This window comes from Lissotriton vulgaris, chromosome 9 (genome assembly GCF_964263255.1).
Source record: "Lissotriton vulgaris chromosome 9, aLisVul1.2, whole genome shotgun sequence".
Taxonomy (NCBI): domain Eukaryota; kingdom Metazoa; phylum Chordata; class Amphibia; order Caudata; family Salamandridae; genus Lissotriton; species Lissotriton vulgaris.
This window is the reverse complement of record NC_141697.1, coordinates 677,637,510-677,665,403: the sequence shown is the minus strand read 5'-3', so window position 1 is coordinate 677,665,403 and position 27,894 is coordinate 677,637,510. Positions and strand designations below refer to the sequence as shown.

At 52.1% G+C, this 27,894-nt stretch overlaps 1 protein-coding gene across 3 annotated transcripts in view; it reads right to left on the bottom strand.

Annotated features, from left to right (window-relative positions):
- The window catches only part of SYMPK (symplekin scaffold protein), a 1,074,905-nt gene that overhangs the window by 790,339 nt on the left and 256,672 nt on the right, over positions 1 to 27,894 (bottom strand). For all 3 annotated transcript variants that reach the window (XM_086938396.1, XM_086938395.1, XM_086938397.1), the window contains one exon: positions 10,838 to 10,988. In XM_086938396.1, the coding sequence (XP_086794522.1) occupies positions 10,838 to 10,988 (151 nt within the window). The remainder of the gene's footprint in view (positions 1 to 10,837; positions 10,989 to 27,894) is intronic.

Sequence of the window (27,894 nt, the reverse complement as noted above, 5' to 3'; positions counted from 1 at the left end):
TGTTCCTTTGAATGGCCCACTTCCACATGCTCTGAGCCAGATGAGACAACTGTGGAGAGTGTGTTCCTCCCTGCTTCTGTATGTAGTACATGGCAGTCATGTTGTCCGTCCGGATCAACACGACCTTGTTGCACAAGTGTACCTTGAAAGCTTTCATCGCCATGAAGATTGCCATCAGTTCCAGAAGGTTGATGTGCATCTTCTTTTGTTGTGCTGTCCATAGTCCCTGCACTGTGTAGTGGAGTACATGAGCTCCCCATCCCTGGAGAGACGCGTCCGCCGTCAGTACAATTTGTGGCACAGGCTCTTGGAACGGTCGGCCCTTGCAAAGGTTTCGTGGGTTCCACCAATGCAGAGAGTTGAATGCCCGACCGCTCACCAACACTAGGTCTTTTAACTGTCCTTGAGCCTGATCCCACTGATGTGCTAAGCACTCCTGAAGCGGACGCATGTGTAGTCTCTCGTGCGGGACTATGAAAATGCAGGAGGCCATCATGCCTATCAACTGCAGGAACACTTTCGCTGGAAGCGAGTGTTGAGGTCTGAATTTTTGTATCAGCAATTGCATGCTGTTTATTCTCGCTGAATTTGGCTGAGCTTTGGCTGCCAGAGTGTTTATTGTCGCGCCCAGGTACTGTCGCACGTGGGCGGGCTGAAGATGTGACTTCGGATAATTCAGTGAGAATCCCAGACTGTGAAGAAGATGAATGATGTGGGACATGTGGCTGGCACACTGCTGGGCCGTCTTTGCTTGAATAAGCCAGTCGTCCAGATAAGTGTAGACATGTATGTGCTGTCTCCTGAGGTGTGCTGCTACGGTCGCCAGGCACTTTGTGAACACCCTGGGTGCCGTCGTTACTCCGAAAGGGAGGACTTTGAACTGATAATGTTAATGTTGAATAGTGAACCTGAGATACTGTCTGTGTGATGGGTGTTAGGGTATATGGAAATACGCATCTTTTAGATCCAGTGTTGAGAGGAAGTCTCCCTGACTGAGTAACGGCAGAACTTGCTGTAAGGTGAGCATATGAAAATGCTCTGACAGAATGTAACTGTTTAGAGGCCGCCTGAGGTCCAGTATAGGTCTGAGAGACCCGTCTTTTTTGGGTATTAAAAAGTACAGAGAGTACACCCCCGACCCTTGGTCTTCTACAGGCACGAGCTCTATGGCCCCTTTTTGCAGCATGCTAACGACCTCCTGCTGCAATAAGTGTAAGTGCTCTGCGGACATAGGACGGTGTCTTGGTGGGATGTTGGGTGGAGTGGACGTTAATTCCAGATAATACCCGTACTGTACAATGTCTCTCACCTACCTGTCTGTGGTGATGGACTTTGACTGGCAGGAACTGTTGTAGTCTCCCCCCGACAGGTGTTATATGGCCGGTGGGGCAGTGACAGGGCGTCACTGTTTGGTATTGGCAGAGGATCTGGAACTGTTGTTACCTCTGCCTCTGCCCTTGATGTTGTTTCCACGAGATCCACCCCGGTTGTTCTTATTGTAGGTGGATTGTGTACCTCCCTTATTGTATTGTGTCTGTTGTGTTGACTGGCCTCTTGAGGGGCCTCTAGTATTGGAGCGACGAAAGGAGCCACCCCAAAACTGCTGTGACTGCAGAGCCCCCCATAGACTTTGCAGTCTCTGTCTTTTTTAATTTTTTCAAGGGTGGTGTCAACCTCGGGTCCGAATAAGAAGTCTGGGTTAACTGGCTGATTGAGGATAGAAGTTTGTATTTCAGGTTTGAATCCTGAGATTCTCAACCAGGCGTGTCTCCTTAACATAACGCTAGTGTTGATGGCCCTGGCTGCAGTGTCAGCTGCGTCTACAGCGCACTTGATGGAAGCATTGGTTATCAGTTTCCCCTCCTGGATGAGTAGTTTTGCCCCCTCCTTGTACTGATCAGGTAGGTGTTGCAACAGTGTCTCAAGGGTATCATAATGGGACCTGTCATATCTGGCCAAGAGTGCCTGAGTGTTGGCAATGCTCCAGATGTTAGCCGCCTGCGCAGCAACTCTTTTTCCTGAAGTTTCCATAACTTTTGACTCTTTGTCAGGAGGAGGAGCATCACCTGTAGTGTGGGAGTTTCTCTCTTACGTGCATTAGAAACAACCAATGAGTCCAATGGCAACTTATATAAGTAGGGTCCGCAGGGGCCGGTCTATATTTCTTCTCAATCCTTGGGTTTAACACCCTGGCTCTAGTGGGGTCTTTAAAAATGTCACCAGCATGCTTAAGGACCTCTTTTAGCATGAGTAGGGTTTTGACGCACAAGTTACTACTTGTGTAACGATATATCTGTAAGAGACATTAGTTAGTGATAGATTCCTTACCTTAGAATATCCCCAGGCGTCAGACTGGATCCGGAAACTTTGCGTAGCAATACCCCTGCGCGCTGGTAGGCGTCGTCTGCGGCTCCGGGTCCGTCGTCGGCGTCGTGAGCGCCGGGATGACGTCGGAGTACTTAGACGGCGCCCATGCGCGCTGACATCAGTTCTGATAACACAGCTTTTCCGCGCCAGATACGCAGAGCCATGATAGAACTAACACTGGTGCCATGAAACTAGGGCCCTGAAAGGGGATGACCTTAACCCTAGATATCGGTTCGCAGAACGGGGAGGATGGGTGGGTCGGTAAGGAATCTATCACTAACTAATGTCTCTTACAGATATATCGTTACACAAGTAGTAACTTGTGCATCTGAAAGAGACACGTTAGTGATAGATTCCTTACCTTAGAATAGATACCCCAGCAATACCAACTCCGGTGGTGGGTCTGCGAACCAATATCACACCAGAAAGTCCTGGAGGACGGAACGGCCAAAGAAGCCATCCCTCCGGACTTGACTGTCCAGGCAGTAGTGTCTCGCGAACGTGTGCAGCGAGGCCCACGTGGCTGCCTGACAGATGTCCTGCAGGGGGACACCGCGGCCCAGGGCAGTTGTCGTTGCCGTGGCCCGAGTGGAGTGAGCCCGCAATCCAGCCGGGGGCTCCTTCCTCGCCATGGAGTAACATGCTTGAATACACAAGATGATCCACCTAGAGATGGTCCTCTTGTGCACAGCCTTTCCCTTCTTCGCGCCCACGTAACCAACGAAGAGTTGGTCATCCACCCGGAATTGGCGTGTGCGATCTAGGTAGTAGGAGAGCGCACGTTTTGGATCCAGACGGTGGAGCCTCTCCTCCTCTTTCGAGGGGTGCGGAGGCGGAAAGAAGGTGGGCAAAGTGATGGACTGCCCGATGTGGAAGGCCGTGACAACCTTGGGCAGAAAGGAAGGTCGTGTACGTAACACCACCTTATCAGGATGAACAGACAGGAAAGGTGGAGAAGAAGAAAGAGCCTGGAGCTCACTCACCCTCCTGGCAGAGGTGATGGCAACCAGGAAGGCCGTCTTTAGAGTAAGGAGACGAAGAGGGCAGTTATGAAGCGGCTCAAAGGGAGCACACATCAGATAGGTGAGAACCAGATTCAAGTCCCACTGGGGCATCACGAAGGGAACGGGAGGGAACATGTGCGTGATGCCCTTCAGAAATCTACTCACAATAGGGGACTTGAATAAAGAAGGCTGATCTGGTAGCCTCAAGAAGGCTGATAGAGCAGAAAGGTACCCTTTAAGAGTGCCCAGAGCAGAGCCCTGCTGGGCAAGGGAAAGAAGAAAGAGCAGCACTTCCGAAAGGGGTGCAGAGAGAGGATCCACAGCCTTTGCTGTGCACCATGCCACAAATCTGTTCCACCGGCAGGCGTATACCGACTTTGTGGAGGGACGCCTGGCTGCCAGAATGATATCACAGACTTCGGGAGGCAAGTCAAATGGCCTCAACTGCCGCCGCTCAATCTCCAAGCTTGTAGGTGGAGACTGGACAGGTTCGGGTGCAGGACCGTCCCCTGCTGCTGCGACAGAAGGTCCTCCCGAAGAGGCAGACGAATCGGGGGATCGACTGACATGCTGAGTAGCTCGGGATACCAGTATCTTCGTGCCCAGTCCGGAGCCACAAGGACGACCTGGGCCCGGTCGCGCCTGATCTTCTTCAGCACTCTGGGCAGAAGTGGTATAGGCGGAAAGGCGTACAACAGACCGCAGCTCCACTCGCGACGAAAAGCGTCTCCGAGCGAGTGCCGCCTTGGAAACTCCAACGCGCAGAACTGCTGACATTGCGCGTTCTCTTCTGTGGCGAATAGATCTAACCAAGGCTCTCCCCACTGTCGAAAGAGACCTTGCGCCACGTCCGAGTTCAGACGCCATTCGTGATCCATCATGCACCGGCGGCTGAGTTCGTCCGCCCTGGCATTCAGAGAGCCTGCCAGGTGTTGAACCACCAGGGTCACGCCCTGATGTTCCAGCCACTGCCAGAGGCGCAGAGCCTCCTGGCAGAGGGTCCACGACCCCACACCGCCCTGTTTGTTGCAGTACCACATGGCGGTGGTGTTGTCGGTGAACACTTGCACTACGCTCCCCTTGACAGAGGGGAGGAATGCCTTCAGTGCAAGACGAATCGCCCGCAGCTCCAGAAGGTTGATGTGGAGCCGGGACTCCGCCGGAGACCAGAGGCCTCTGATCTCCGCCTCTCCCATGTGGCCTCCCCAGCCCTGGAGGGACGCGTCCGTCACAACTACGTGCTCCGGCTGGGGTAGGGAGAGGGATCTGCCACTGACCCAGTCGCGGTCCGTGAGCCACCACTGCAGTTGCTCCGCAGTGCCCTCTGAGATCAGGACATGATCGGACAGGTTGCCCTGATGCTGGGCCCACTGAAACTTCAGGTCCCACTGCAGAGCCCGCATCCGCCACCTGGCGTGACGCACCAGAAGGATGCAGGAGGCCATCAGCCCCAGAAGCCGCAGCGTCAACCTGACCGAGACCCGGGATAACGGCCTGAAGACAGGAATCAGAGCCTGAATATCCCGAACCCGCTGTTCGGGTGGGTAAACCCGAAACTGCGCCGAGTCGAGAACCGCTCCGATGAAGAGGAGCTTTTGAGAGGGACACAGGTGTGACTTCGGCACATTGATGGAGAACCCCAGCAAGTGCAGGAGGTCGGCCGTAGTCTGGAGGTGGCTGACGACTGACTGGGGCGAGCCCGCCTTCAACAACCAGTCGTCGAGGTAGGGGAAGACTGATATCCCCTGTCTGCGCAGATGGGCTGCGACCACCACCATCACCTTCGTGAACACCCGTGGGGCGCTGGCAAGGCCGAAGGGGAGCACGGTAAACTGAAAGTGCTCTTGGCCTACCATGAACCGTAGGTAACGCCGGTGGGCCGGCAGGACGGGGATGTGGAAATAGGCGTCCTGCAAGTCCAACGCTACCATCCAGTCTCCCGGGTCCAGGGCAGCCAGGACCTGAGCCAAAGTGAGCATCTTGAACTTCTCCGTCCGGAGGAAGCCGTTGACGTTCCGCAGATCCAAGATAGGGCGTAGGCCCCCTTTGCCCTTCTTGGGTACCAGAAAGTAGTGGGAGTAACAACCACGTCCTACTTCTGGCCCAGGAACGCGCTCGATGGCCCTCTTGGCCAAGAGGGCCGAAACCTCCTCTTGCAGAAGTTGCAAGTGATCCCCCGACACACGGTGGTATTGAGGTGGCATGGATGGAGGGGAAGACTCGAAGGGGAGGGAGAAACCCCTTCGGACAATTTGCAGCACCCACCTGTCCGAAGTGACTGAATGCCAGTGGGAGAGGTGATGGCGAACCCTGCCTCCCACAGGCGTCACATGGGCCTGAAAACTCGGACTAGGAAGGTTTTGAGGCGGGGGCTGCTGAGGGAGGTGTGGACTGGCCTCGCCGCTGGCCCCGACCACCGCCACGGCGGTTCCCACGGCCGCCACCGCGTTGCTGAACATTCTGCGGCGCGCGGCTGACGGTCTGTGGTGGGGCGCCCCTTCCGTGGCCACGAAAGGAGCGAAAGGCACCCGATTGCTGGCGTGGGGCCGTAAGGCCCAAGGACTTGGCCGTGGCCCTGGAGTCCTTGAAACGTTCCAGCGCATGGTCTGCCTTGTCGCCGAAGAGGCGACGGCCATCAAACGGCATGTCCAGAAGGGTGGCCTGGACATCGGCCGAGAAGTTGGCGGACCTCAACCAGGCGTGGCGTCGAACCGCCACCGTCGTTGCCATCGACCTGCCCAGTGAGTCCGTGGTATCCAGCCCACACCGGATAGAGAAGCGTGCCGCATCTCGGCCGTCCGCAAGGGTTTGGATGAGTTTAGCCCTGACCTCCTCAGGGCATTGTGGCAGCACCTCCGCAACCGTGTCCCACAGAGTGTGGGTGTAGCGGCCCTAGAGACAGTTGGTGTTCACAGACCGTAGCCCTAGGCTCACAGACGAGAAGACCTTCTTCCCGAACTGCTCATATCTCTTGGATTCCCTGTCGGGCGGGGCCGACGGGAATGCGGTTTGGGAGTTAGAGGCCTGGATGACCAGGCTCTCGGGGGTGGGATGGGTGGACAAAAAGCAAGGGTCGCCCGGTGCCGGGCGGTAGCGTCTGGCCACGTTCCTGTCCACAGGGGGGCCTGTGGCGGGCTTGGACCAAGTGCCCAGCAGAACGTCACACAAGGCCTCATTGAACGGCAGGAGGGGCTCCGCGGAGCCGGACTGCTGTTTGAGGACCTCAGTGAGGAGATTAGTCCTCACGGCCGCGACGGGGAGCTGAAGGTTTAAGGCCTTAGCTGCCTTCGTCAACACTACGCTGTAAGCAGAACCCGCCTCCGAAGCCACAGTCGGGGGCGACATAAATCCAGTGTCTGGCGAGGTGTCAATACCACTGGCCTCCCCAAGCTCATATGTCCAGTCCTGAAGCGACTGGCAATCACGTGCCAGAGGGTCCTCGGACCCCTCCCATTGCTCCTCGTCACCTGGCTCCTGGAGACCAGGATTAACAGCCAGGGCCTCCTCGTGGAGATAGAAGTCTCCAAAGGCCGACGGACTCCTGAGTAGGACCGTAGGAAGCATTGGGGTCGGCAACCACATCGGCTGCCGGGGACGACACCTGAAGGGACGGCGCCGGCGAGGTCGTAAGGTCGACCGGCGAGGTCCCGGATCCGGAGCCGGATCCAGCGAGGTCGCGCGGCGCCGGGACCGAAGTCGCCAGCGGCGCCGGGCCCGAAGTACCCGACGTCGTCGGGGCCGAAGCGCCCGACCCGGAAGGACCTCCAGACGGAGCCGATCGGCCCGAAGGCGCCACGGGAACCGACTGAGGAGGGAGGGCCCTCATGGCCATGAGGTACCTCTCGACCTCCTCCTGCGACGCGCCGTGCCCAGGGACCCGAAGGTGTGGGGCAGGCGGCGACGCTTGCGACTCCCGCGGAGCCGCGTGGGCGGTGTCGCCCGAGTCCCCGGCCGCATCGAGCGAGCGTCGGGGCGGGTCGGAGGACCGATGGTGTCGTTCCGACCTCTCATGCCTCTTACCTGAGGACTTGGAACCAGACGATCGGTGTCCACTTCCGGAACGTCGATGACTCCGACCTCGCGACCTGTCCCTCGACCTCCCGTGGGACCGAGACCGGGACCTGGAGCGGCGCGGGGCCGAGTGCCTCAGCTCGAGACGCTTGCGGGACCGCTCCCGCCTAGCCTTCGACGTCAGGGCCCGGCAGTCGACGCAGGTTCGATCGTCGTGGTCGAGGCCTAAGCACTTCAGGCACCGGCGATGGGGGTCCGTGACCGACATGAGTCGGCCGCACTTCGTACAAGGCTTGAACCCGGGCATCCCTGGCACCGATAGTCGAGACAGTCGACTAAAAGAGATCAAAAAGGATCAAAAACTTTTCAGTCAAAAAGTGACTGGGGGTAGAGCTTCTTCCGGATCTGCGCTAGCTGGCGCGGAAAAAAGAAGAACTGACGTCAGCGCGCATGGGCGCCGTCTAAGTACTCCGACGACGTCATCCCGGCGCTCACGACGCCGACGACGGACGCGGAGCCGCAGACGACGCCTACCAGCGCGCAGGGGTATTGCTACGCAAAGTTTCCGGATCCAGTCTGACGCCTGGGGATATTCTAAGGTAAGGAATCTATCACTAACGTGTCTCTTTCAGATTGCCCTTTCTGAAGTGGAAAAGGTGTCGACCAGAAAGTCTTCATCCACAGGGTCAGCATGTAGCTCGACGTCATGATTACTTGCTGCCCTTTCAATAAGGGCGTTAAAGGCAGTTGTGTCCTCAGTAGGAGATGTTTTCACACTGTACACATGTGTCTGGGCCAGTCTGCAGATCCCTTGAGTCAGCAGGGTCCGCCCATGGTTGGACTTGATCATCGGGATCAGTGTCCACATGATAGAGGTCATCCCAATGTTAATCATCCCCTGCATCCACATCTGCATATGTTGGGGAAAAATTTGGAGGTTCCTGTCCATAGTGATGGAGGGGTTCCACAAGAGCTGGAGATGTTGTTGAAACTCTTCTTCTTCAAGGGAATCTTATATGATTTCATGGGTGTTTCTGGCATTAATTTTTTTTTGTATATGGACAGTCTACCAGTTTCTGAGTCGATGAATTGCCTCTGCTCCCAGTCTTCAGGCTCTTCTGCAGCCTCCATTTCCGCCGACACTTGTTTAGTGGCGCCGATAGCTTGTTTCGGCTCGAACATCTTCAGACGCACCAAGGGTGCCAACCCGAATTTGATAGGTGTCGACGCGGTCTGAACTTGTCCGACCAACTTCGTCGTCGGGGCCTTCTTTGCTCCGACCGCTGTAGCCTTATCCTTAATGCGTTGGAGTGACTCCGACACTTCCTTGGCTATGAATGGACTGGGGCGCGTCGACTCGACAGGGTCCTTGGAGCCAGCCTTCGACTTGTCCGTAGGCCTCGACCAAGGATCGATCCCGTCTTTCGGTTCGAGCCTTTTGTGTGAATCGACTCCCTTCGGCGTCGGCCTTGGTGGTTCGACGGCCTTGACCTTGGTCTTCGGTGCCCCAACCATCGGCTCGATGACCTTCTTGAGCTTTCCAGTCGACTGCCATTTTCTTTTTCTTCAGCTCCAAGGGGTTTGAGGCCTTGGAGCCGACCAGAGTCACTTGCACTTTCGGTTTCGGCAATGATGCTGTCGGTTTCGATTTCTTTGTATCGACCGATGGCGGTTTTGAAACCGAAGGCTCTTTAGTAATGTTCGAAGCCGGGCCTTTATGCGGGGCTGTAGAACAAGACTGTAGATCTTGGGTAAGGCCTAGTGGCGATCCCTCGACCTGAGCCTTATTGAGTGCGTCATCGTCGGCCCCTGTATAGCCGGTTGGGCCTAGCTCTTCGCCTGAGCTATCTTCTACGGCCCCAAGGGCCTCCACGTCGTCTCCTACCTCATCGACGACGTTTTCGTCTTCTTCTTACACCTCTTTGTCTTCGGCGTCGTACTCAGAGTCATGGCCCGAAGCCGGATCGGAGCAGTATTCCTGATCCTCCAGATCAACGACCTCTTCGTCTTCGGTCCCAAAGATGTTCACGGGAACAGGCGCTGACTTCTTTGACTCCAATCGAGCCGCGCGTCGAATCTTAGGAGTTTTCTTCGACCTGAACCGGGCACAGGCCATACAGTTGGCTTCGTTGTGGTCTGGGGACAGGCATTTGTTGCACACCGGGTGGACATCGATGTGCGGGTATTTTGCATTGCAAAGGGGACACCTCTTGAATGGACTCCTTTCCATTTGAGATCGAAGATCGGGTCGAGTGTGGAAAGAAAAACCTGTTGAAACCTCTCGAAACAAAGGCACCGATACCGAACGGAACGATACCGACGCTGTCGAAAGCCTTTTGGCTTTGTAGAAAGTTTTCCTAACTTGAGCTAAGATAGTAACATCCGAACACAATGGCAGAAAAAAACAATCTGAGGATGGAGAGGATGCCCATGCGCACTGTAGTCCAGGGGAGGAGCCACCTATCTCGTGATACTTCGAAGACTCTTCCAGGACAACAATGTGCAATCATCCGGACCCAACACTAGGCGGCGATCTATGCACAGATATGAATTCAGCAGCCCACATGCCTCGAAAATATATATATATATATATATACTGATGGAGTTGTGTGTACGAGCAGAATACAAATTTGAAGCTGCACACAACTGTGGTCCGTACTCCACTTTTGAGCGCAGGGGGAAAGCAACTGAGGAGTGTTATATATATATACACACACATATATGTGTGTGTGTGTTTTTAGAGCTACATATATGTTTGTTCACATATATGTTTGTTCACATATATGTTTCCGGGGTCCCGCGCATGGGCGGGAATTCTTGTGCTCATGACTTTGATAAGGATCCCCTGTAAGAGAAATTATATGGGGAACAGGGAAGGTCATGCCAGTTGCAAGAGGGTCTTGGTGGCAATGGATTGCTGTGCAGCAATGAGTGTTGTGCAGCTGTGAATTCTCAGCATCCATGTGTTCTGATGACACTGGACGCTGAGGTAGGGAAGGGCTACTGGAAACAACCGTGTATGAGGAGGATATTTAACGGGTCAGTGGATCCTTTTTGTGTTGGGCATGCTTGGTGCACTGGGGTAGGGAGGAAAATCTTTAGATCATGAATAAGAGGGCATGTGATGCTGGTATGCTGCAGCAGAGGGATACGTGGCTAAAGGGATCCTTTGGAGAAGTGTATAAATGTGAGAAATGCAGTGGGGAGGGGTACTGTTGAAAAGTGAACTTTTAGGTGCTCAAGCTAGAACGATTGGTCAGTCAACACTGAAAAAACTGTTCTTGTTATTTTAATCTGCAAATAGGATACTGAAAATGGATGTCCAAACAGGCAAACCACAATTAAACTGTCTGGATAATCCCTAATTTCAAAACCTCTAAATGATTTGTTACTCAATACTTGAAAAAGAGCATGCCATTGAATAAGCAAGAATTTTTCACTCTCCGTGATAATACCTGGGCCAATGCCTGCAGCGGTCATCTGGGTAGCCATGAGACGGGAGAGATGTTTGATCTGTGCTTCTGTGCCAGCTGATTCGACCGGAGTATAGGTGGACTGGAAGGATGCTGGCATTGTGTCAGGTAGATAGACCATACTGATCAAAACCTTTGGGAAGAAACCAATCTGATCAGCTTGGAAGAGATGAATTTTTTTTTTTTAAATCTCTTACAAACACGTACCAGTGCCATGAAGCCACACTTTGACGACTCTAGAACTTAAACTGTTAAATCAAGCACAATGCAAAGGCAGCAGTTTTGTAAACAAGCAACATGTATTGCTCCCTACTCTGCTACAGATACTCACTGTCTAACATCACCCCTTCTACAAATGCCCATCTAAACTAATAAGAGACAGCTGATCAAGATGTCTTGAACGCACTCAAGTAAGCCATTGAGCACCCCACAAGCAAAGCATTTGTCAGGCAATGGTCAGGTAAACGTCCGTACATTTTTAGTGCACAATCGTAATTTGCTATTGAAATTTCGGAACTAAAAACTATTCAATTAAGTTGTATTTTCCAACTGCAAGTCTCACACTTTTTGTGTCAGAATACATGATTCGTTACACATCAGACAGCCTGCACTAAAGGAAACCACATCCGAATCAAGTTAAGCAATGAAACAATGCAAAATTTAAGATGGCCTCAGGTAAAACTTGAATTTATAATTCTATTTTTAGTTCAAAGGAAACCATAGGGCGGTAAGTGTGGGGCAGAATTCTTGTTTTTGTTCACTGGTAAAACAGAGGAATAATTGTTTTAGTCAATTTAAATTGCATCTTTAATAGGTTCAGAACTCACTTTTCAATGCAAACTAAATAGAAAAATAAACTTCCAAGTAGGACAGCAGGGTGTCACTTTTGACATTTCATGTGAGTTTATGAATGGGATATATGTGGCAGTGTGATGCTAGTTTCTGGCTTAATTTTTCAAGCAGATTTTTTTGGAATCAAAAGTGAATACCCCATATCAGTCATTCATAAAGTAGGAATCAACATACCCTATTCTAAGAAGATTTGGGTAGATTTAGGATTTATAAAGCACCCGAATAACCCCCCCAAGGGGTATCTCCACGCTCACGAACTGCATTGTTGGACAGAAACAGGGATGCGTTAGAACAATAAGGTCTTAAACAGTGTGCGAAAACTCAGGAGGTCAGAACCTTCATGCAAGATGACTTTGCTAGAGGAGGAACACGAAGATCCAGTCCAGTGCCACGCCAGTGATCCAAGTTCTGTTTTTTTTTCAACTATTAAGACGTTTTGATCTTTAGTGCCATATTCTAGGTTGCCAGGAAACTAGGGTATTCCAGGTGGCCTTCTTAGATGGGGCAAGGAGAGGGTTCTTCTCCAATGTTGATTATAGTAGTTTTGGTTCTCTTTATAGTTATTAAATTTTGCATTTTTTAAAACACTACTCAGCCAAGAGGTAGCTACAAACTGTACCTACAAAAGGGTGCAATGCCCCGCAATCCTCAAAAGGTAAAACAGTGAGCATCAATAATACATAGAAGTTCTATTCATCTTAGTAGTGGGGCAAACCCCAGATTACAGCCAACATTCTACTAGGAAAAGATAGAAAGGTAGTGAGATAAGGAAAGATCAAGAGATGAGAGTTAAGAGGATAAAAATTGCTGAAAGAGGAGGTAAAAGTTGGTGGCACTGAGGTTGGGATAACTGGAGCTGGAGGGAGGGGAACAGCACACTGGAGAAGCAGCATGAAGAGAAGGGTAAAAGGAAGTGCTATTGGAAGAGAAAACGTTGAAAAAAGATTTCCAAACGAGATGGAAGATATGCTAAATAGGTGAAATGTGCAAAGGGGAAGAAGCAAGGTTAAAATGGGTTTAGCTTGAACAAATAGGGAGTCCGCTTTTTTCGGAATTGCATTAAAGGACAAGTTACTTACCTTCAGTAACGATATATCTGTAAGAGACATATATTAGTTATAGATTCCTTACCTTAGAATTACTCTCAGGTACCAGACTGGATCCGGCAAATTTTTCTTCAGCAGTACCCCTGTGTAGGTGGCGTTGGCCGACTCCACGTTCGTTGTTGGCATCAGGATCGCTGGAATGATATTGCGGTATCTACTTAGACGCCGCCCTGCGTGCTGATTTCAGTTCTTTACACGACATTCCACGCCAGAAGCGCAGAGCCATGCAAGACACTGACCAAAGGTGCACAAAAATAGGGCCCTTAAAGGGAGTTCCTTACTCTAGAAGTCAGTTCGCAGAATGGGGAAGATGGGTGGGGTGGTAAGGAATCTATAACTAATATATGTCTCCTCCACATATATCATTACCGAAGGTAAGTAACTGGTTAAGCTGAAAGAGACTATTAGTTATAGATTCCTTACCTTAGAATAGATACCCCAGCAATACCAACCCCAGGGGTGGGTCTGCGAACCAAGTTCAAACCAGAAAGTCCTGGAGAACTGAACGGTCAAAGTAGCTGTCTCTCCGGACTTGAATATCCAGGCAGTAATGTTTAGTGAACGTGTGCAGTGATGCCCACATGGCTGCCTGGCAGATGTCACTGAGGGGGACTCCATGTCACAAAGCAGAAGTAGCGGAACTCGCCCTGGTGGAATGGGCGCACAGTCCTATCGGAGGCTCCTTTTTCACCAGGGAATAATACATTTTAATGCAAAGGACAACCCATCGAGAGATGGTCCATTTTTGAACGGCCCAACCTTTCTTGGCGCCCACAGAGTCAACAAAAAGTTGATTGTCCAACCAGAAAAGTTTTGTGCAATACAGATAAAGAGATAACTCAAGCTTTGGATCCAGACAGTGGAGTCTCTCCTCCTCCTTGGAAGGATGTGAGGTCGGGAAGAAGGTGGGGAAAGTGATGGTCCGTCCTATGTGGAAAGAGGTAACCACTTTGGGAAGAAAAGAAGGTCTTGTTAGGAGGACAACCTTGTCCGGAAGGACAGCAAGGAAAGAAGGTTTAGAAGACAGAGCCTGAAGCTCACTCACCCTCCGAGCAGAGGTGATGGCAACCAGAAAAACAGTCTTTAAAGTCAAGAGTCAGAGTATAATTATGTAGTGGCTCAAAAGGAACACACATAAGATAAGTCAAGACAAGATGTAAGTCCCACAGGGGCAATACAAAGGAATAGGATGAAAAATGTGAGTAATGCCCTTAAGAGATCACTTTACAATAGGGGACTTAAAAAGAGAAGGCTGATCAGGAAGGCAAATAAAGGCGGAAATGGCAGAAAGATAGCCTTCAAGAGTGCCTAGAGCAGAGCCCGGCTGGGCCAAAGAAGGAATGAAGAGTAGGAGAACCTCTGAAAGACGAGCAGAGAGGGGATACATTGGTGTGTATTGCTAAGGCCCTAAGAAGCAAGGAGGATGGGTGGATTGATAGAGAATATAGAAGCTTGATAGAGTGGCTAACACATACGTTGTTACCAAAGGTAAGTAACTTGTTCATCAGATAGAGATTTCTAGCCACAAATTCATTACCTTAGAGTAGAAAGCCAAGCAAAACCTCCCCAAAGGTAGGTCTGCAAAACAGATTAAATCAGGAACTCCTGCATGACCGAAAAGACAAACAGCCCTTCAAGACTGACCTGACCATCCAAAACAGTAATATTTGGTGAACGAGTGCAAGGACACTAACGGTGCTGGCTGACAGATGTCCAGGACAGGGACTCCATGAACTAACATATTGGTCACAGTCTTGGCTTCGTCAGAATGAGCACACAAGCCCTCAAAGGGGTGATTTTTGGCAGTGCGTAGCAGATCTTTAAGCAGAGAACTACCAATTGTGAGATGGTTCTCTTTTTACACTGCCTTCCTTTCTTAGCCCCGAAGAACAAGTTACGTACCTTTGGTTACGAATATCTGTAATAAACATTAGTAGTGATAGATTCCTTACCTTAAAATTACCCCCAGGCGTCAGACTGGATCAGGAAAGTTTTCGTTAGCAGTACCCATGTGTGTCGGAAGGTGGCGTCGTGCGGCTTCGCGTCCGTCATTGCTGTCGTGGTCGCTGAGATGACGTTGCAGCAGCTACTTAGACGTCACCCTCGCACGCTGACTTCAGTTCTGTACACGACTTTCCGCGCCAGAAAACACAGAGCCATGCAAGATACGGACCACTGGTGCCTTGAAACTAGGGCCCTGAAAGGGTGACCTTAACCCTAGGAATCAGTTCGCAGAATGGGTAGGGCGGTAAGGAATCTATCACTACTAATGTTTCTTACAGATATATTCTTAAGTAAGTACATTGTTCATCAGAAAGAAACACATAGTGATAGATTCCTTACCTTAAAATAGATACACCAGCAATACCAACCCCGGTGGTGGGTCTGCGAACCAAGATCACACCTGAAGTCTCGGAGAACGGAACGGTCAAAGAAGCCATTTCTCCGGACTTGGCTGTCCAGGCAGTAGTGCTTAGTAAAAGTGTGCAGCGAGGCCCACGTAGCTGCCTGACAGATGTCTTGCAGGGGATCACCAAGTCCAATTGCTGTAGTGGCTGCAGTTGCCCTGGTGGAATGGGCGCGCAGCCCCAACAGAGCTTTGTTGTTAGCCAGAGAATAACAGGCTTTAATACACAAGATGACCCATCGGGAGATAGTCCGCCCGACCTTTTTTGGCGCCAACATAGCCAACAAAGAGCTGGTCATCCACCTGAACTGTTGTGTGCGGTTAAAGTAAAATGAGAGCGCACGTTTTGGGTCCAGACGGTGGAGCCTCTCCTCCTCTCTAGAAGGATGCGGTGGCAGGAAGAAGGTGGGCAAAGAGATGGTCTGCCCGATGTGAAATGCAGTGACAACCTTTGGCAGACAGGATCGACATGTCCTGAGCACATCCTTGTCCGGCTGGACAGATAGAAAAGGAGGCTTAAAAGAAAGAGCATGGAGCTCACTCACTCTCCAGGCAGAGGTGATGGCAACCAGGAAAGCAGTCTTCAAGGTCAGCAAACGAAGAGGACAATTGTGCAGAGGCTCAAAGTGAGAGCACATTAGATATGCAAGAACTAGATTCACGTCCCACTGTCGCATTACGAAAAGGAATAGGAGGGAAAAGGTGAGTAATGCCTTTGAGAAATCTATTTACAAAAGGGGACTTGAAAAGAGAGGGCTGATCAGGGTGCCCGAGAAAGGCCGAAATAGCAGAACGGTAGCCCTTGATAGTGCCCAAAGCAGAGCCCTGCTGGGCCAAAGAAAGAAGAAACAGTAGAACTTCTGAAATAGGGGCAGAATGGGGATCCACAGCCTTTAGTGTACACCATGCCACAAATTAGTTTGACCTTCAGGCGTATACCAACTTAGTGGAGGGACGCCTGGGTGCCAGAATGACATCACAGACTTTAGGAGGCAAGTCAAAGGAATCCACTGCAGCTGCTCAATCTCTATGCAAAGAGGTGGAGGCTGGACAGGTTCGGATGAAGGACCGTCCCCTGCTGCTGCAACAGAAGAACCTCCTGAAGAGGCAGTCGGATCGAGGGATCAATGGTCATACTGAGTAGCTCGGGATACCATACTCTTCAAGCCCAGTCCGGAGCCACAAGAATTGCTTCGCCCGGTCGCGCCTGATCTTCTACGGAAATCTGGGTAGAAGTGGTATAAGTGGAAAGACGTACAACAGACCGCAACTACACTTGCGACGAAAAGCGTTGCCTAGTGAGTGCCGCCTTGGAAATTCCAATGCGCATAACTGCTGACATTGCACGTTCTCTTCTGTGGCAATTAGATCTAACCAAGGTTCCCCCACTGTTGAAAGAGACATTGTGCCACGTCAGAGTAAATACGCCATTTGTGATCCATCATGCACCTGCAGCTGAGTTTGTCCGTCCTGGCATTGAGTGAACCAGCCAGGTGTTGAACCACCAGTGAAATGCACTGCTGTTCCAGCCATGTCCAGAGGCGCAGAGACTCCTGACATAGGGTCCACGACCCCATCCCACCCTGTTTGTTGCAGTACCACATGGCGGTGGTGTTGTCCGCTAACACCTGCACCACTTTCCCTTTGACTGAGGGAAGTAATGCCTTCAGTGCAAGTAGGATTGCCGGAAGCTCCAGAAGGTTGATATGGAGCTTGGACTACGCCGGAGACCAGAGGCCTCTGATCTCTGCCTCTCCCACGTGGCCCCCCGCCATCCTAGCCATCCCAGGAGGGACGCGTCCGTCACCACTGTGTGCTCCGCTTGGGAAAGGGAGAGGGATCTGCCCTGGACCCAAAGTCGATTCATGAGCCACCACTGCAACTGTTGGGCAGTGCCCTCCGAGACCTTAACAGACTCGGACAGGTTACCCCGATGCTACGCTCACTGGAACTTCAGGTACCACTGCAGAGCCCGCATATGCCATCTGGCATGAGTGACCATGTCAGGTTTCGCCCCCTCCCAAACCCGTGGAACTCTTGGGGGGCTCACCTTGTGTAAAACCCCCTGCTTGTTTTCAGCTCCCGGAAATGGAGGATGCCGTTTGCGATCCAGGTACGTCGGATATCCCGGGCTTCTGGCCCTTTAACACAGGAGCCAGCCTGCAGTCAAGCCCCGCTCCTGAAGACGACGCGGGAAAAGATTCGCCCGCTTCAAAAGGGTGGAGCTGCAACCAGGAAGAGAAGGAGGAGAACCGCGAGAAAGATGCAGGTGAAAGGACCCTGAGAGAGGCAGAGCTGAAGGACCGAAGGACGGCGATTAAAGAACCGGATACCGATTTCGGGCTGAGTACCCAGGAGCCAGGAGGCTGTCCCTGCACACTGCCCAGCCACGGACCAGGAGGTTCGTGACTATAACAGGTGCATGATCGGCTTCGAGGTTCAGGGAGGGGGGGCAGTCAATTCCTCCCCGACAATAAAAAGGGCGTATCCGTGCTTTTACGTAGCGGATCATATCCCTGTCCTGGTGCTGGTTTCCCTTGCCCTCACCGTCCGGCCATACTGGTGATCCCTCACTTTCCCCTCCCTCAAAACCAAGAAGTAGCCTGATATTAAGGCTGTATTATCTTTTCTTTTTCCTTCCCTCCGCCTATCACCAAACCGGAGTGTTCGTGAGAGATAACGCGACCATAGAAGAGCGAAGAGATAATTCATCAACAACGTGCAGGATCGTCATTTCCTTGGATTTCTTCTTTTGTTTTTGTATACCTGCTGGGCAATGTTCCCTCTAATCTTTTTCCTCTGTGTGCGGCAGTGGAGGGTCTCTGTGCGCTGCAACCATGGCTATGTGCGCCAGGAACCGAACCTCGCTTGTCTGCGGTGCCAAATGCCACTCATTTTTGGTGCTCTCCTGCCCTCTAACCCACTCCTTTTTGGTGCCCTCCTGCCCTCTGTCCCAATCGTTTTTGGTGCCCTTCTGCCCTCTGTCCCAATCGTTTTTTGTGCCCTAATGCCCTCTGTCCCACTCGTTTTTTGTGCCCTTCTGCCCTCTGTCCCATCGTTTTTGGTGCCCTTCTGCCCTCTGCCCCACTCGTTTTTAGTGCCCTTCTGACCTCTGTCCCACTCGTTTTTGGTGCCCTTCTGCCCTCTGTCCCATCGTTTTTGGTGCCCTTCTGCCCTCTGCCCCACTCGTTTTTAGTGCCCTTCTGACCTCTGTCCCACTCGTTTTTGGTGCCCTTCTGCCCTCTGTCCCACTCGTTGTTGTGCTTTTATGCCCTCTTGCCCTCTGTCCTATCGTTTTTGGTGCCCTTCTGCCCCACTCGTTTTTGGTGCCTTTCTGCTCCCTGGTGTCCGTCCCTCCTCCCTGGTGTCCATCCCTGCTCCACTGTGTGTCCCTGCTCCACTGTGTCTGTCCCTGCTCCACTGTGTCTGTCCCTGCTCCATGGTGTCTGTCCCTGCTCCATGGTGTCTGTCCCTGCTCCCTGATGTCTGTCCCTGCTCCCCGGTGTCTGTCCCTGCTCCCCGGTGTCTGTTCCTGCTCCCTGATGTCTGTCCCTGCTCCCTGATGTCTGTGCCTGCTCCCTGATGTCTGTCCCTACTCCACGGTGTCTGTCCCTGCTCCCTGGTGTCCGTCCCTCCTCCCTGATGTCTGTCCCTGCTCTCTGATGTCTGTCCCTGCTCCCCGGTGTCTGTCCCTGCTCCCCGGTGTCTGTCCCTGCTCCCCGGTGTCTGTCCCTGCTCCCCGGTGTCTGTCCCTGCTCGCTGGTGTCTGTCCCTGCTCGCTGGTGTCTGTCCCTGCTCCCCGGTGTCTGTCCCTGCTCACTGGTGTCTGTCCCTGCTCCACAGTGTCTGTCCCTGCTCCCCGGTGTCTGTCCCTGCTCCCTGGTGTCTGTCCCTGCTCCCTGGTGTCCGTCCCCTGTGTCTGTCCCTGCTCCCCGGTGTCTGTCCCTGCTCCCTGATGTCTGTTCCCGCCCTGGTGTCTGTCCCTACTCCCTGGTGTCTGTCCCTACTCCCTGGTGTCTATCCCTACTCCCTGGTGTCTGTCCCTACTCCCTGGTGTCTGTCCCTGCTTCCTGTTGTCTGTCCCTGTCCCTGGTGTCTGTTCCTGTCCCTGGTGTCTGTCCCTGATCCCTGGTGTCTGTCCCTGATGTCTGTCCCTGATCCCCGGTGTCTGTCCCTGTCCCTGCTCCCTGGTGTCTGTTCCTGTCCCTGGTGTCTGTTCCTGTCCCTGGTGTCTGTCCCTGCTCCCCGGTGTCTGTCCCTGCTCCCCGGTGTCTGTCCCTGCTCCCCGGTGTCTGTCCCTGCTCCCCGGTGTCTGTCCCTGCTCCCCGGCGTCTGTTCCTGCTCCCTGATTTCTGTCCCCGCCCTGGTGTCTGTCCCTGCTCCCTGATGTCTGTCCCTGCTCCCTGGTGTCTGTCCCTGCTCCCTGGTGTCTGGTCCTGCTCCTTGGTGTCTGTCCTGCTCCCTGGTGTCTGTCCCTGCTCCACGGTGTATGTGCCTGCTCCCCAGTGTCTGTCCCTGCTCCCCGGTGTCTGTCCCTGCTCCCCGGTGTCTGTCCCTGCTCCCTGATATCTGTTCCTGCTCCCTGATGTCTGTTCCCGCCCTGGTGTCTGTCCCTACTCCCTGGTGTCTGTCCCTGATCCCTGGTGTCTGTCCCTGATCCCTGGTGTCTGTCCCTGCTCCACAGTGTCTGTCCCTGCTCCCCGGTGTCTGTCCCTGCTCCCTGGTGTCCGTCCCCGGTGTCTGTCCCTGCTCCCCGGTGTCTGTCCCTGCTCCCCGGTGTCTGTCCCTGCTCCCTGATATCCTGCTCCCTGATGTCTGTTCCCGCCCTGGTGTCTGTTCCCGCCCTGGTGTCTGTCCCTACTCCCTGGTGTCTGTCCCTGCTCCCTGTTGTCTGTCCCTGTCCCTGGTGTCTGTCCCTGCTCCCTGATCCCTGGTGTCTGTCCCTGATCCCTGGTGTCTGTCCCTGCTCCCCGGTGTCTGTCCCTGCTTCCTGGTATCTGTTCCGATCCCTGGTGTCTGTCCCTGATCCCTGGTGTCTGTCCCTGATCCCTGGTGTCTGTCCCTGCTCCTCGGTGTCTGTCCCTGCTCCTCGGTGTCTGTCCCTGCTCCTCGGTGTCTGTCCCTGCTCCCTGGTGTCTGTTCCTGCTCCCTGGTGTCTGTCCCTGATCCCTGGTGTCTGTCCCTGCTCCCTGGTGTCTGTCCCTGCTCCCCGGTGTCTGTCCCTGCTCCCCGGTGTCTGTCCCTGCTACCCGGTGTCTGTCCCTGCTACCCGGTGTCTGTTCCTGCTCCCTGATTTCTGTCCCCGCCCTGGTGTCTGTCCCTGCTCCCTGGTGTCTGTCCCTGCTCCCCGGTGTCTGTCCCTGCTCCCTGATATCTGTTCCTGCTCCCTGATGTCTGTTCCCGCCCTGGTGTCTGTCCCTACTCCCTGGTGTCTGTCCCTGCTCCCTGGTGTCTGTCCCTGCTCCCCGGTGTCTGTCCCTGCTCCCCGGTGTCTGTCCCTGCTCCCCGGTGTCTGTCCCTGCTCCCCGATTTCTGTCCCCGCCCTGGTGTCTGTCCCTGCTCCCGGGTGTCTGTCCCTGCTCCCTGGTGTCTGTCCCTGCTCCCTGGTGTCTGTCCCTGCTCCCTGGTGTCTGTCCCTGCTCCCCGGTGTCTGTCCCTGCTCCCCGGTGTCTGTCCCTGCTCCCCGATGTCTGTCCCTGCTCCCGGGTGTCTGTCCCTGCTCCCTGGTGTCTGTCCCTGCTCCCTGGTGTCTGTCCCTGCTCCCTGGTGTCTGTCCCTGCTCCCTGGTGTCTGTCCCTGCTCCCTGGTGTCTGTCCCTGATCCCTGGTGTCTGTCCCTGATCCCTGGTGTCTGTCCCTGATCCCTGGTGTCTGTCCCTGATCCCGGGTGTCTGTCCGTGCTCAACGGTGTCTGTCCGTGCTCAACGGTGTCTGTCCCTACTACCTGGTGTCTGTCCCTGCTCCCTGGTGTCTGTCCCTGGTTTTAGTTCGGTTGTTAACCGAGGCCTTTCCATTTTTACTAAATTATATATATATATATATACTATTTTTATAAGGACTTTCAACCTGCTCTCTTCACAATGGCCCGTTATGTTTGTCATTCGCATTTTATTACGCACACTATCGTATAAAACATGGCTCAATGTGGGTCAGCACGTTTTACCATTTAAAAAATATTTTTGAAGGCCCAGGTGTTTCTCCAGCAATAACTTTTTGAAAAATCTTGTTAATTGTTTCTGTCCGTGTGAGCTACACAGTCATCTGTGTTATGTCTATATTAATGGTCGTGATGATCGTTCGTCTCTCCCTTACAGGACAGGAGAGCTGGAGGAAGGCAACGCAACACAAAGGATCACAAACAGCCCCTCAGTAGTGCACCCTTGACGATTCTTACAGGGCACAGCTGCGGGGCTGATTGTAGGTCCTTTGAATTAGTCTTCGTGTTAATTGCAGCGCACCGGGGGAGCTACAATTTACATGAATACTAAAGGTTCACAATCAGCCCCGCAGCTGTGCGGTGTAAGAAAAGGAATGCAGAGGAATGCAGAGTGTCAAACACAGCGTGTGCTAAAGCACACGCTGTGTTTGAGACTGCTTTTTTTCTCAATCTCCCGCAACGAGGAAATGGCACCTTTTCGCGCCGCTCGCATTTTAAAAGCGGCGGCGCGAACGGTGTTGCTGGAGTGCGTGGTAAATTCAGCAACCTGCGCGCTTAGGGTGACTTCTCTGCGCGCGCGCTCACCCGCGCAGCTTGTTGGGAACAGTGCTGCTGGGACTTGTCTGAAAACTTTAATAAACCACCCTTACAACCAAAAATTGCTGCCTTGAGCCTTCCCTTACCACTCAACAGACCAGCAGGATGCAGGAGGCCTTGAGGCCCAGCAGCCTCAGGGTCATCCTGACCAAAACTCAGGATAGAGGCCGAAAGATTGGAATCATAGCCTGAATATCCTGGACTCGCCGATTGGGATGATAAGCCCGAATCTGAGTCATGTTAAGAACCGCTGCGATGAACAGGAATCAGGTGTGACTTCAGCACATTGATGGAGAATCCCAGCAAATGCAGGAGGTGGGCCGTAGTCTGGAGGTGGCAAACGACTGCCTGGGGCAAGCCTGCCTTCAACAGCCAGTCGTCGAGATAAGGGAAGACTGGAACGCCTGATCTGCGCAGATGAGCTGCAACCACCCCCATAACTTTCGTGGACACCTGAGGGGCGCTGGTAAGGCCAAAGGGGATCATGGTAAACTGAAAATGCTTGTGGCCTACCAGGAAACCTCCGGTAACGCCGGTGGGTAGCCAGGACGGGAATGTGGAAATATGCGTCCTGCAAGTTCAACGTTACCATCCAATCTCCAGGGTCGAGAGCAGAGAAGAACTGAGCCAGAGTTAGCATCTTGAACTTCTCCTTCCGGAGGGAGCGATTGACCTCCCTGAGATCCAAGATAGGATGCAGGACTTTGTCCTTCTTGGGCACCAGAAAGTAGTGGGAATAACAACCACATCCTACTTCTGGCGCAGGAACCCACTCGATGGCCTCCTTGGCCAAGAGGGCCGCGACTTCCTGTTGAAGAAGTGCCAAGTGATCACCGACATGCGGTGGTACTAGGGTGGCATGGCAGGAGGGGTAGTATCGAAGGGGAGGGACTTGGTCTAAAACCCACCTGTCCGAAGTGTTGGTGTGCCAGTGCGGGAGGTGATGGCGAATTCTGCCACCCATGGTATTTGATGTGCCTGAAAGAACAGACTAGGAAGGTTTTGAGGCAGTAGTGGCCGAGGTGGAAGTGGACTGACCCGCCCACTGGCCCCATGAACCGCCTCTGCGGTTCCCACGTCCGAGGCCGTGCTGAGACTGTTGCTGCTCCGGCCTGTGGCTCTGGATAGAACGTGCTGGGGCGCCCCTTCCGTGGCCACGAAAGGAGCGAAAAGCAGAAGGCAGAGGAGGGCGAGTGGCCGACAGGCCCAAGGATATGGCCGAAGCCGGTGAGTCCATAAAACGCTCCAACGCATTATGTGCTTTGTTGCCAAAAAGGCGAATGGCATCAAAGGGCATGTCCATCAGGGTGTTCTGGACATCCCCCGAGAAGGCAGTAGTTCTCACCCTGGTGTGGCGGCGGAGCGCCACCGTCGTGGAAATCGCTCTGCGCCGCGAGTCGGCAGTGTCAAAGCCACATAGTATTGTGAACTTGGCTGCATCTCTACCCTCAGCAATAGCCTTCGAGAGCACTGTCCGCGCCTCCTCCGGACACTGAGGCAGCACTTGCACCACCGTATCCCACACACAGAGTGGGAGTAACGGCCCAAAAGGCATGTGGTGTTGACAGACCGCAGCCCTGAACTGGCGGAAGAAAAAATCTTCTTCCCAAATTGTTCCAGTCAGGTTTCAGGTTTTAAAGTCTTTATTGCGATTTTTACATCATAAAAGACAGCTTATGACAAAAGAGAATAAAACATACATTAAAAAGATAATAAATTAAGACCATCGTAATTACATAGAACATTTCATCGTTAATAAAGAATTAAACAATATAATAAAGACCTCATATTTTGAAAACCCATTTAAAAAAAAGTTAGGATCAGGATGCCTGCAAATGTCTGGCTCTGATAACCCATGCCCACCCCAGGTATTTGGCAACACCTACGACTACCGCCTCTGAGATGGTGGTACGTAACGCCCACAAAGCCTCAGCACTCCCTCGAACTTTAAGGTGGTGGCAAATGGGCCTAATCCATTTGTTTCTTGGTGCGTGATAGACAGGGCATGCAAATAAAAAATGACCAGCACTCTCCTTGTGGGGGAGTACACCATGAGCAGGAATCAGTTAAAAGGGGGGACCACTTCTTGGTAAAAGACCTTAAAGGCAGGGACCCAACTCGAAACTGATGGTACAGTTTTTTATCAAGTGACTTGGTTATAAGGTTCTCATAATTCTCATAAGAGGGATCCAGTTTGTGAGACAGGAATCTACCTGTTAAGCTAGTAGCATCTGAACTAATGACAGACTCTTGTTGAACAAAGGCCCAATATAGTGCTTTGAAATCTTGCTTGGAGGAAAAGATAGTGGACCCTGGGGAGGCCCACAGCTGGTTACAACCCATGTCTTCCAAAATTAGTTTAACCTCGCGCAACCAGGGTATACTGCTGGACCCCCAAACTGATCTTACTTCCTCTAATTCCCTGGCAAAGAGGCTTAAATCTGGGGACGTCCAAATTCGTCTCCACAGAGCTACTAGCAGATATCAAGCCATCTCGTTGATAGGTTTGCAACCCAGGTCCAAACAGAGTGGTTTGGTCGGAGCGGATTGGGGACGTCCTACTAGTTTACGCATGAATTGGTTTTGAACTTTTACCAGAGTTGATAGGTCCATATACCCCCATAGATCTGCCCAGTATAAAATTGCTGAGCTGACCTTAGTATCATAAATCCTAAGAGCGAGTTTAACCCTTTTTGTCAGAGACCTTTTTTGCTCCTGCAGGAGACAACCAGTAAGACGTGCAAATCTTAGGTGAAGTGTGTCAACCTGCGGTTTCCAGCTAAGGCGGGGGTCCAAGGTTACTCCTAGATAGGTCATGACCTCTACTTGTTCAAGACTTTCTCCATTCATGCTCACTGAACTTTAAATGGGGCGACTTTTAGTTAAAACCATAAATTTGGTTTTGCTCACATTAATTTTCATGTTGTTAACCTTGCAAAACTCATCAAATCTATTTAGTGCAGTTTGCAGGACACTACGGGTCTTGGAGAGGAGAAGGGTGTCATCGGCAAAGATGAGCATGGGGAACTTAGTCCCACCCAGTGAAGGAGCATCAGTGGGGGTGTCAGCAAAGAACTTCACCACCTGGTCAATGAACAGCAAAAAGAGCGTGGGTGCCAATACACAACCCTGACGGACGCCTCGAGTTACGGGGAAGCAATCCGTCACCTGCCCTTGGCCTCTCCACCTCACCCTGGCAAAGTTGCCCTCGTGTATTCTTACTACCAGGTCGAGCAATTCCGGCGGCAGTCCCAGGTTTTTCAGGACAGCCCACAGTTTAGCCCTTGGCACAAGATCGAAGGCCGACTTTAGATCTACAAAGGCGGCATAGATGGATCCGCCGCCCAGCAGCACCACCTTCCAGTAAATCAGAGTGAATCTGAAGACCTGGTCGATGGTGCTGGTGCCTGATCTAAAGCCGGCCTGTTGGGGGGAAAGAATACTTTCCATCTCCATCCAACCCTGGATTCTGGCAAGGACCATCCTGGCAGTAATTTTTGGTAAGGAATCGACTAGGCTTATGGGGCGATAATTGCCCGGGACCGAGCGATCCCCCTTTTTAAAAATGGGAAGAATTTCCGCCCCCTTCCAGGACACTGGGATCCGTGCCCCCTTAGCAATTGCATTGGCTACCGAAGTTAGGATCAGGATGCCTGCAAATGTCTGGCCAAGTTATGTAGGGAACCCAGAGTTGAGGATTAGTTTTAAATAAGTCGGTCGGGATGGAATCCATCCCTGGCGCTTTCCCACACTGAACCAAGCGAAGTGCAGACTCGGTTTCTAAAGAGGTAAAAGTTAGCACTTGGTTATGAGTGGGGTGGGAAGTTTCCCACTTGACTTGGCCATTACGAGATTCCAAATCAGGATCCAAAAACTGGCTAGAATAGAATTCGACCCATGCTTCCACAGACACATGATTAACAGGGATTTGTGAATCGGGGTTCCTACCCCACTTCACTATTTCCCAAAATTTAACCTGGTTGGGGGAGCTACAAGCATCTAAGAGATCAGACCAATGGCGTTCATCCCACTCTTTTTTCGCTGCCCACTGTACTTTTTTTGTACCTTAAACGTGCCTCTTTTATGTCACTTGTGATCCTGGATTTAACTGCTTTAATTAATTCGCTATGCGCGACTCTACAAGTTTTATTGTACCATTTTCCCTGACAACCCTGTGCCTTCGCCTTTCCTCGAGTTAATGGAAGGGTTAAAAGGGCCTTGAGTTTGTTAAAACACTGTTCATGAAGGTCACAGATCTGGTCAGTGGCTGGCGGGGTGGAGGATAATTTCAAAATGTCTCTCAGGGTCGACGAAACTACCTCCGTTATACCATCTAAGAGGGAGGAATCCTCCACAACCCTAGACCATTAAGCCTTCTAATATTAGTCAAGATGGCATCATCAGTTAGATATGCAGCGGATACAGACCCACTGTGGACACCTGGGAGTCTTAAACTAAGAGACAATGGGTTGTGATCGCTTTCGGGGCGAACCATGACTTCCTTGTCGTCCAGAAAAGACCAATATTCAATTTTTAACAAAATATAATCTATTCTGCTTTTACTAACACCATTTTCAAAAGTGGGTTTACCGGCCTTGTCAGAGGCCGTACGACCATTGGCTGCTCGCAGACCCCAATCCAAACACAACCCCGCCCAATGTAAGGCCGCCTCTGTGCCCCTTTTGATATTATTCAGGGACAGCATCGGGATATTCTACACGATGTCGTCCTCCAACCCCAGGTCCTCTCCCGCACTGAGCAAAGGTTCAAAAGTGCAGGTAAGGTCCCCTGCTAAGAGGAGGAACTTATCTCTCCCAGTCCTTTCGAGGTAAGAATCTAATACATTTCATATGGCTGGACAACGCCCTCCGGGGCGGCCTCGGGCATAGACGTTAATAACTACAACCTCTTGACAATTTTCCTTACATAATTTAATTCTCAGGAGATCCGGATTATCCACCTCAATTTCCACTGGCCTATAGCCAATAGACTGTTTGACCCAGATAACTAGGCCCCCTGAGGCTCAACCTTTGTGACCGCTGGTTTGAAAAAATTTAAAAACCCAACCCTGTGGATTGGATCGGGAGCCCAACTCTCTTGAAACAATAAAATATCAAAGGTGTCAATGAAGTCTACCCAATCCTCTGAACCCGTGCGCCCCATTAACCCCGCTATATACCATGAAGCTAGTTTGAGCGACACAGCCTGACTGGGGGATATGGTGACATTCTGAACACATTGGACCACTCCCAAAGTATCCCACTTATTGGATTGAGGACCCACCTCCACATTAACATCCTTATTATAAATGGGGGCTGTCCCCTTCTCAAACTCCTGGGTACCTCGCCCCATACTCGATGCCGTGTTACAGACTTCGTCAGCCCCACCAACATGATTGCTGGAAACACTCCCACTCCTAACCACAGGGCAAAGTCAGTCGATACCCTCCAGGCCAGAAAGGGATTCGAAGCGATTAAACAATATGGGATAGTGTGGGGTAAAAGGTATTCTATCCGCTTAATTTGGGTTGTATGGATATGTTGGAGTCACCCCTCACTTGAGCTTGAGCCGACGTAGCCACAGGGGGCTTAGGGACACTCGGCTGACACAAGAGGTTGGGTTTGGAACTAGCCTTCTTTGGGACCTGTGAAGTCGTGGCCAATATGGGTATGTTGTCATTATTCACAATTCTTCCCCCTACCCCCGTCCCTTCAGGTTTATTTAGGGCAGACCTGATAGGTGCTGGCTTAGCAGATACTATGGAAGATAATTTGCCTGTAGCCACTGCTCCCTGTGATTTAAGATTACTAGAGGGGATAGGATTCGCCAGGACACTTTGTGGATTAACTAGTTTTTTTAAAAGCCCAGTATTGGTATTAACAAGATTCTCTAGAGCATCCAATTTTGAGGTCATCACTCTA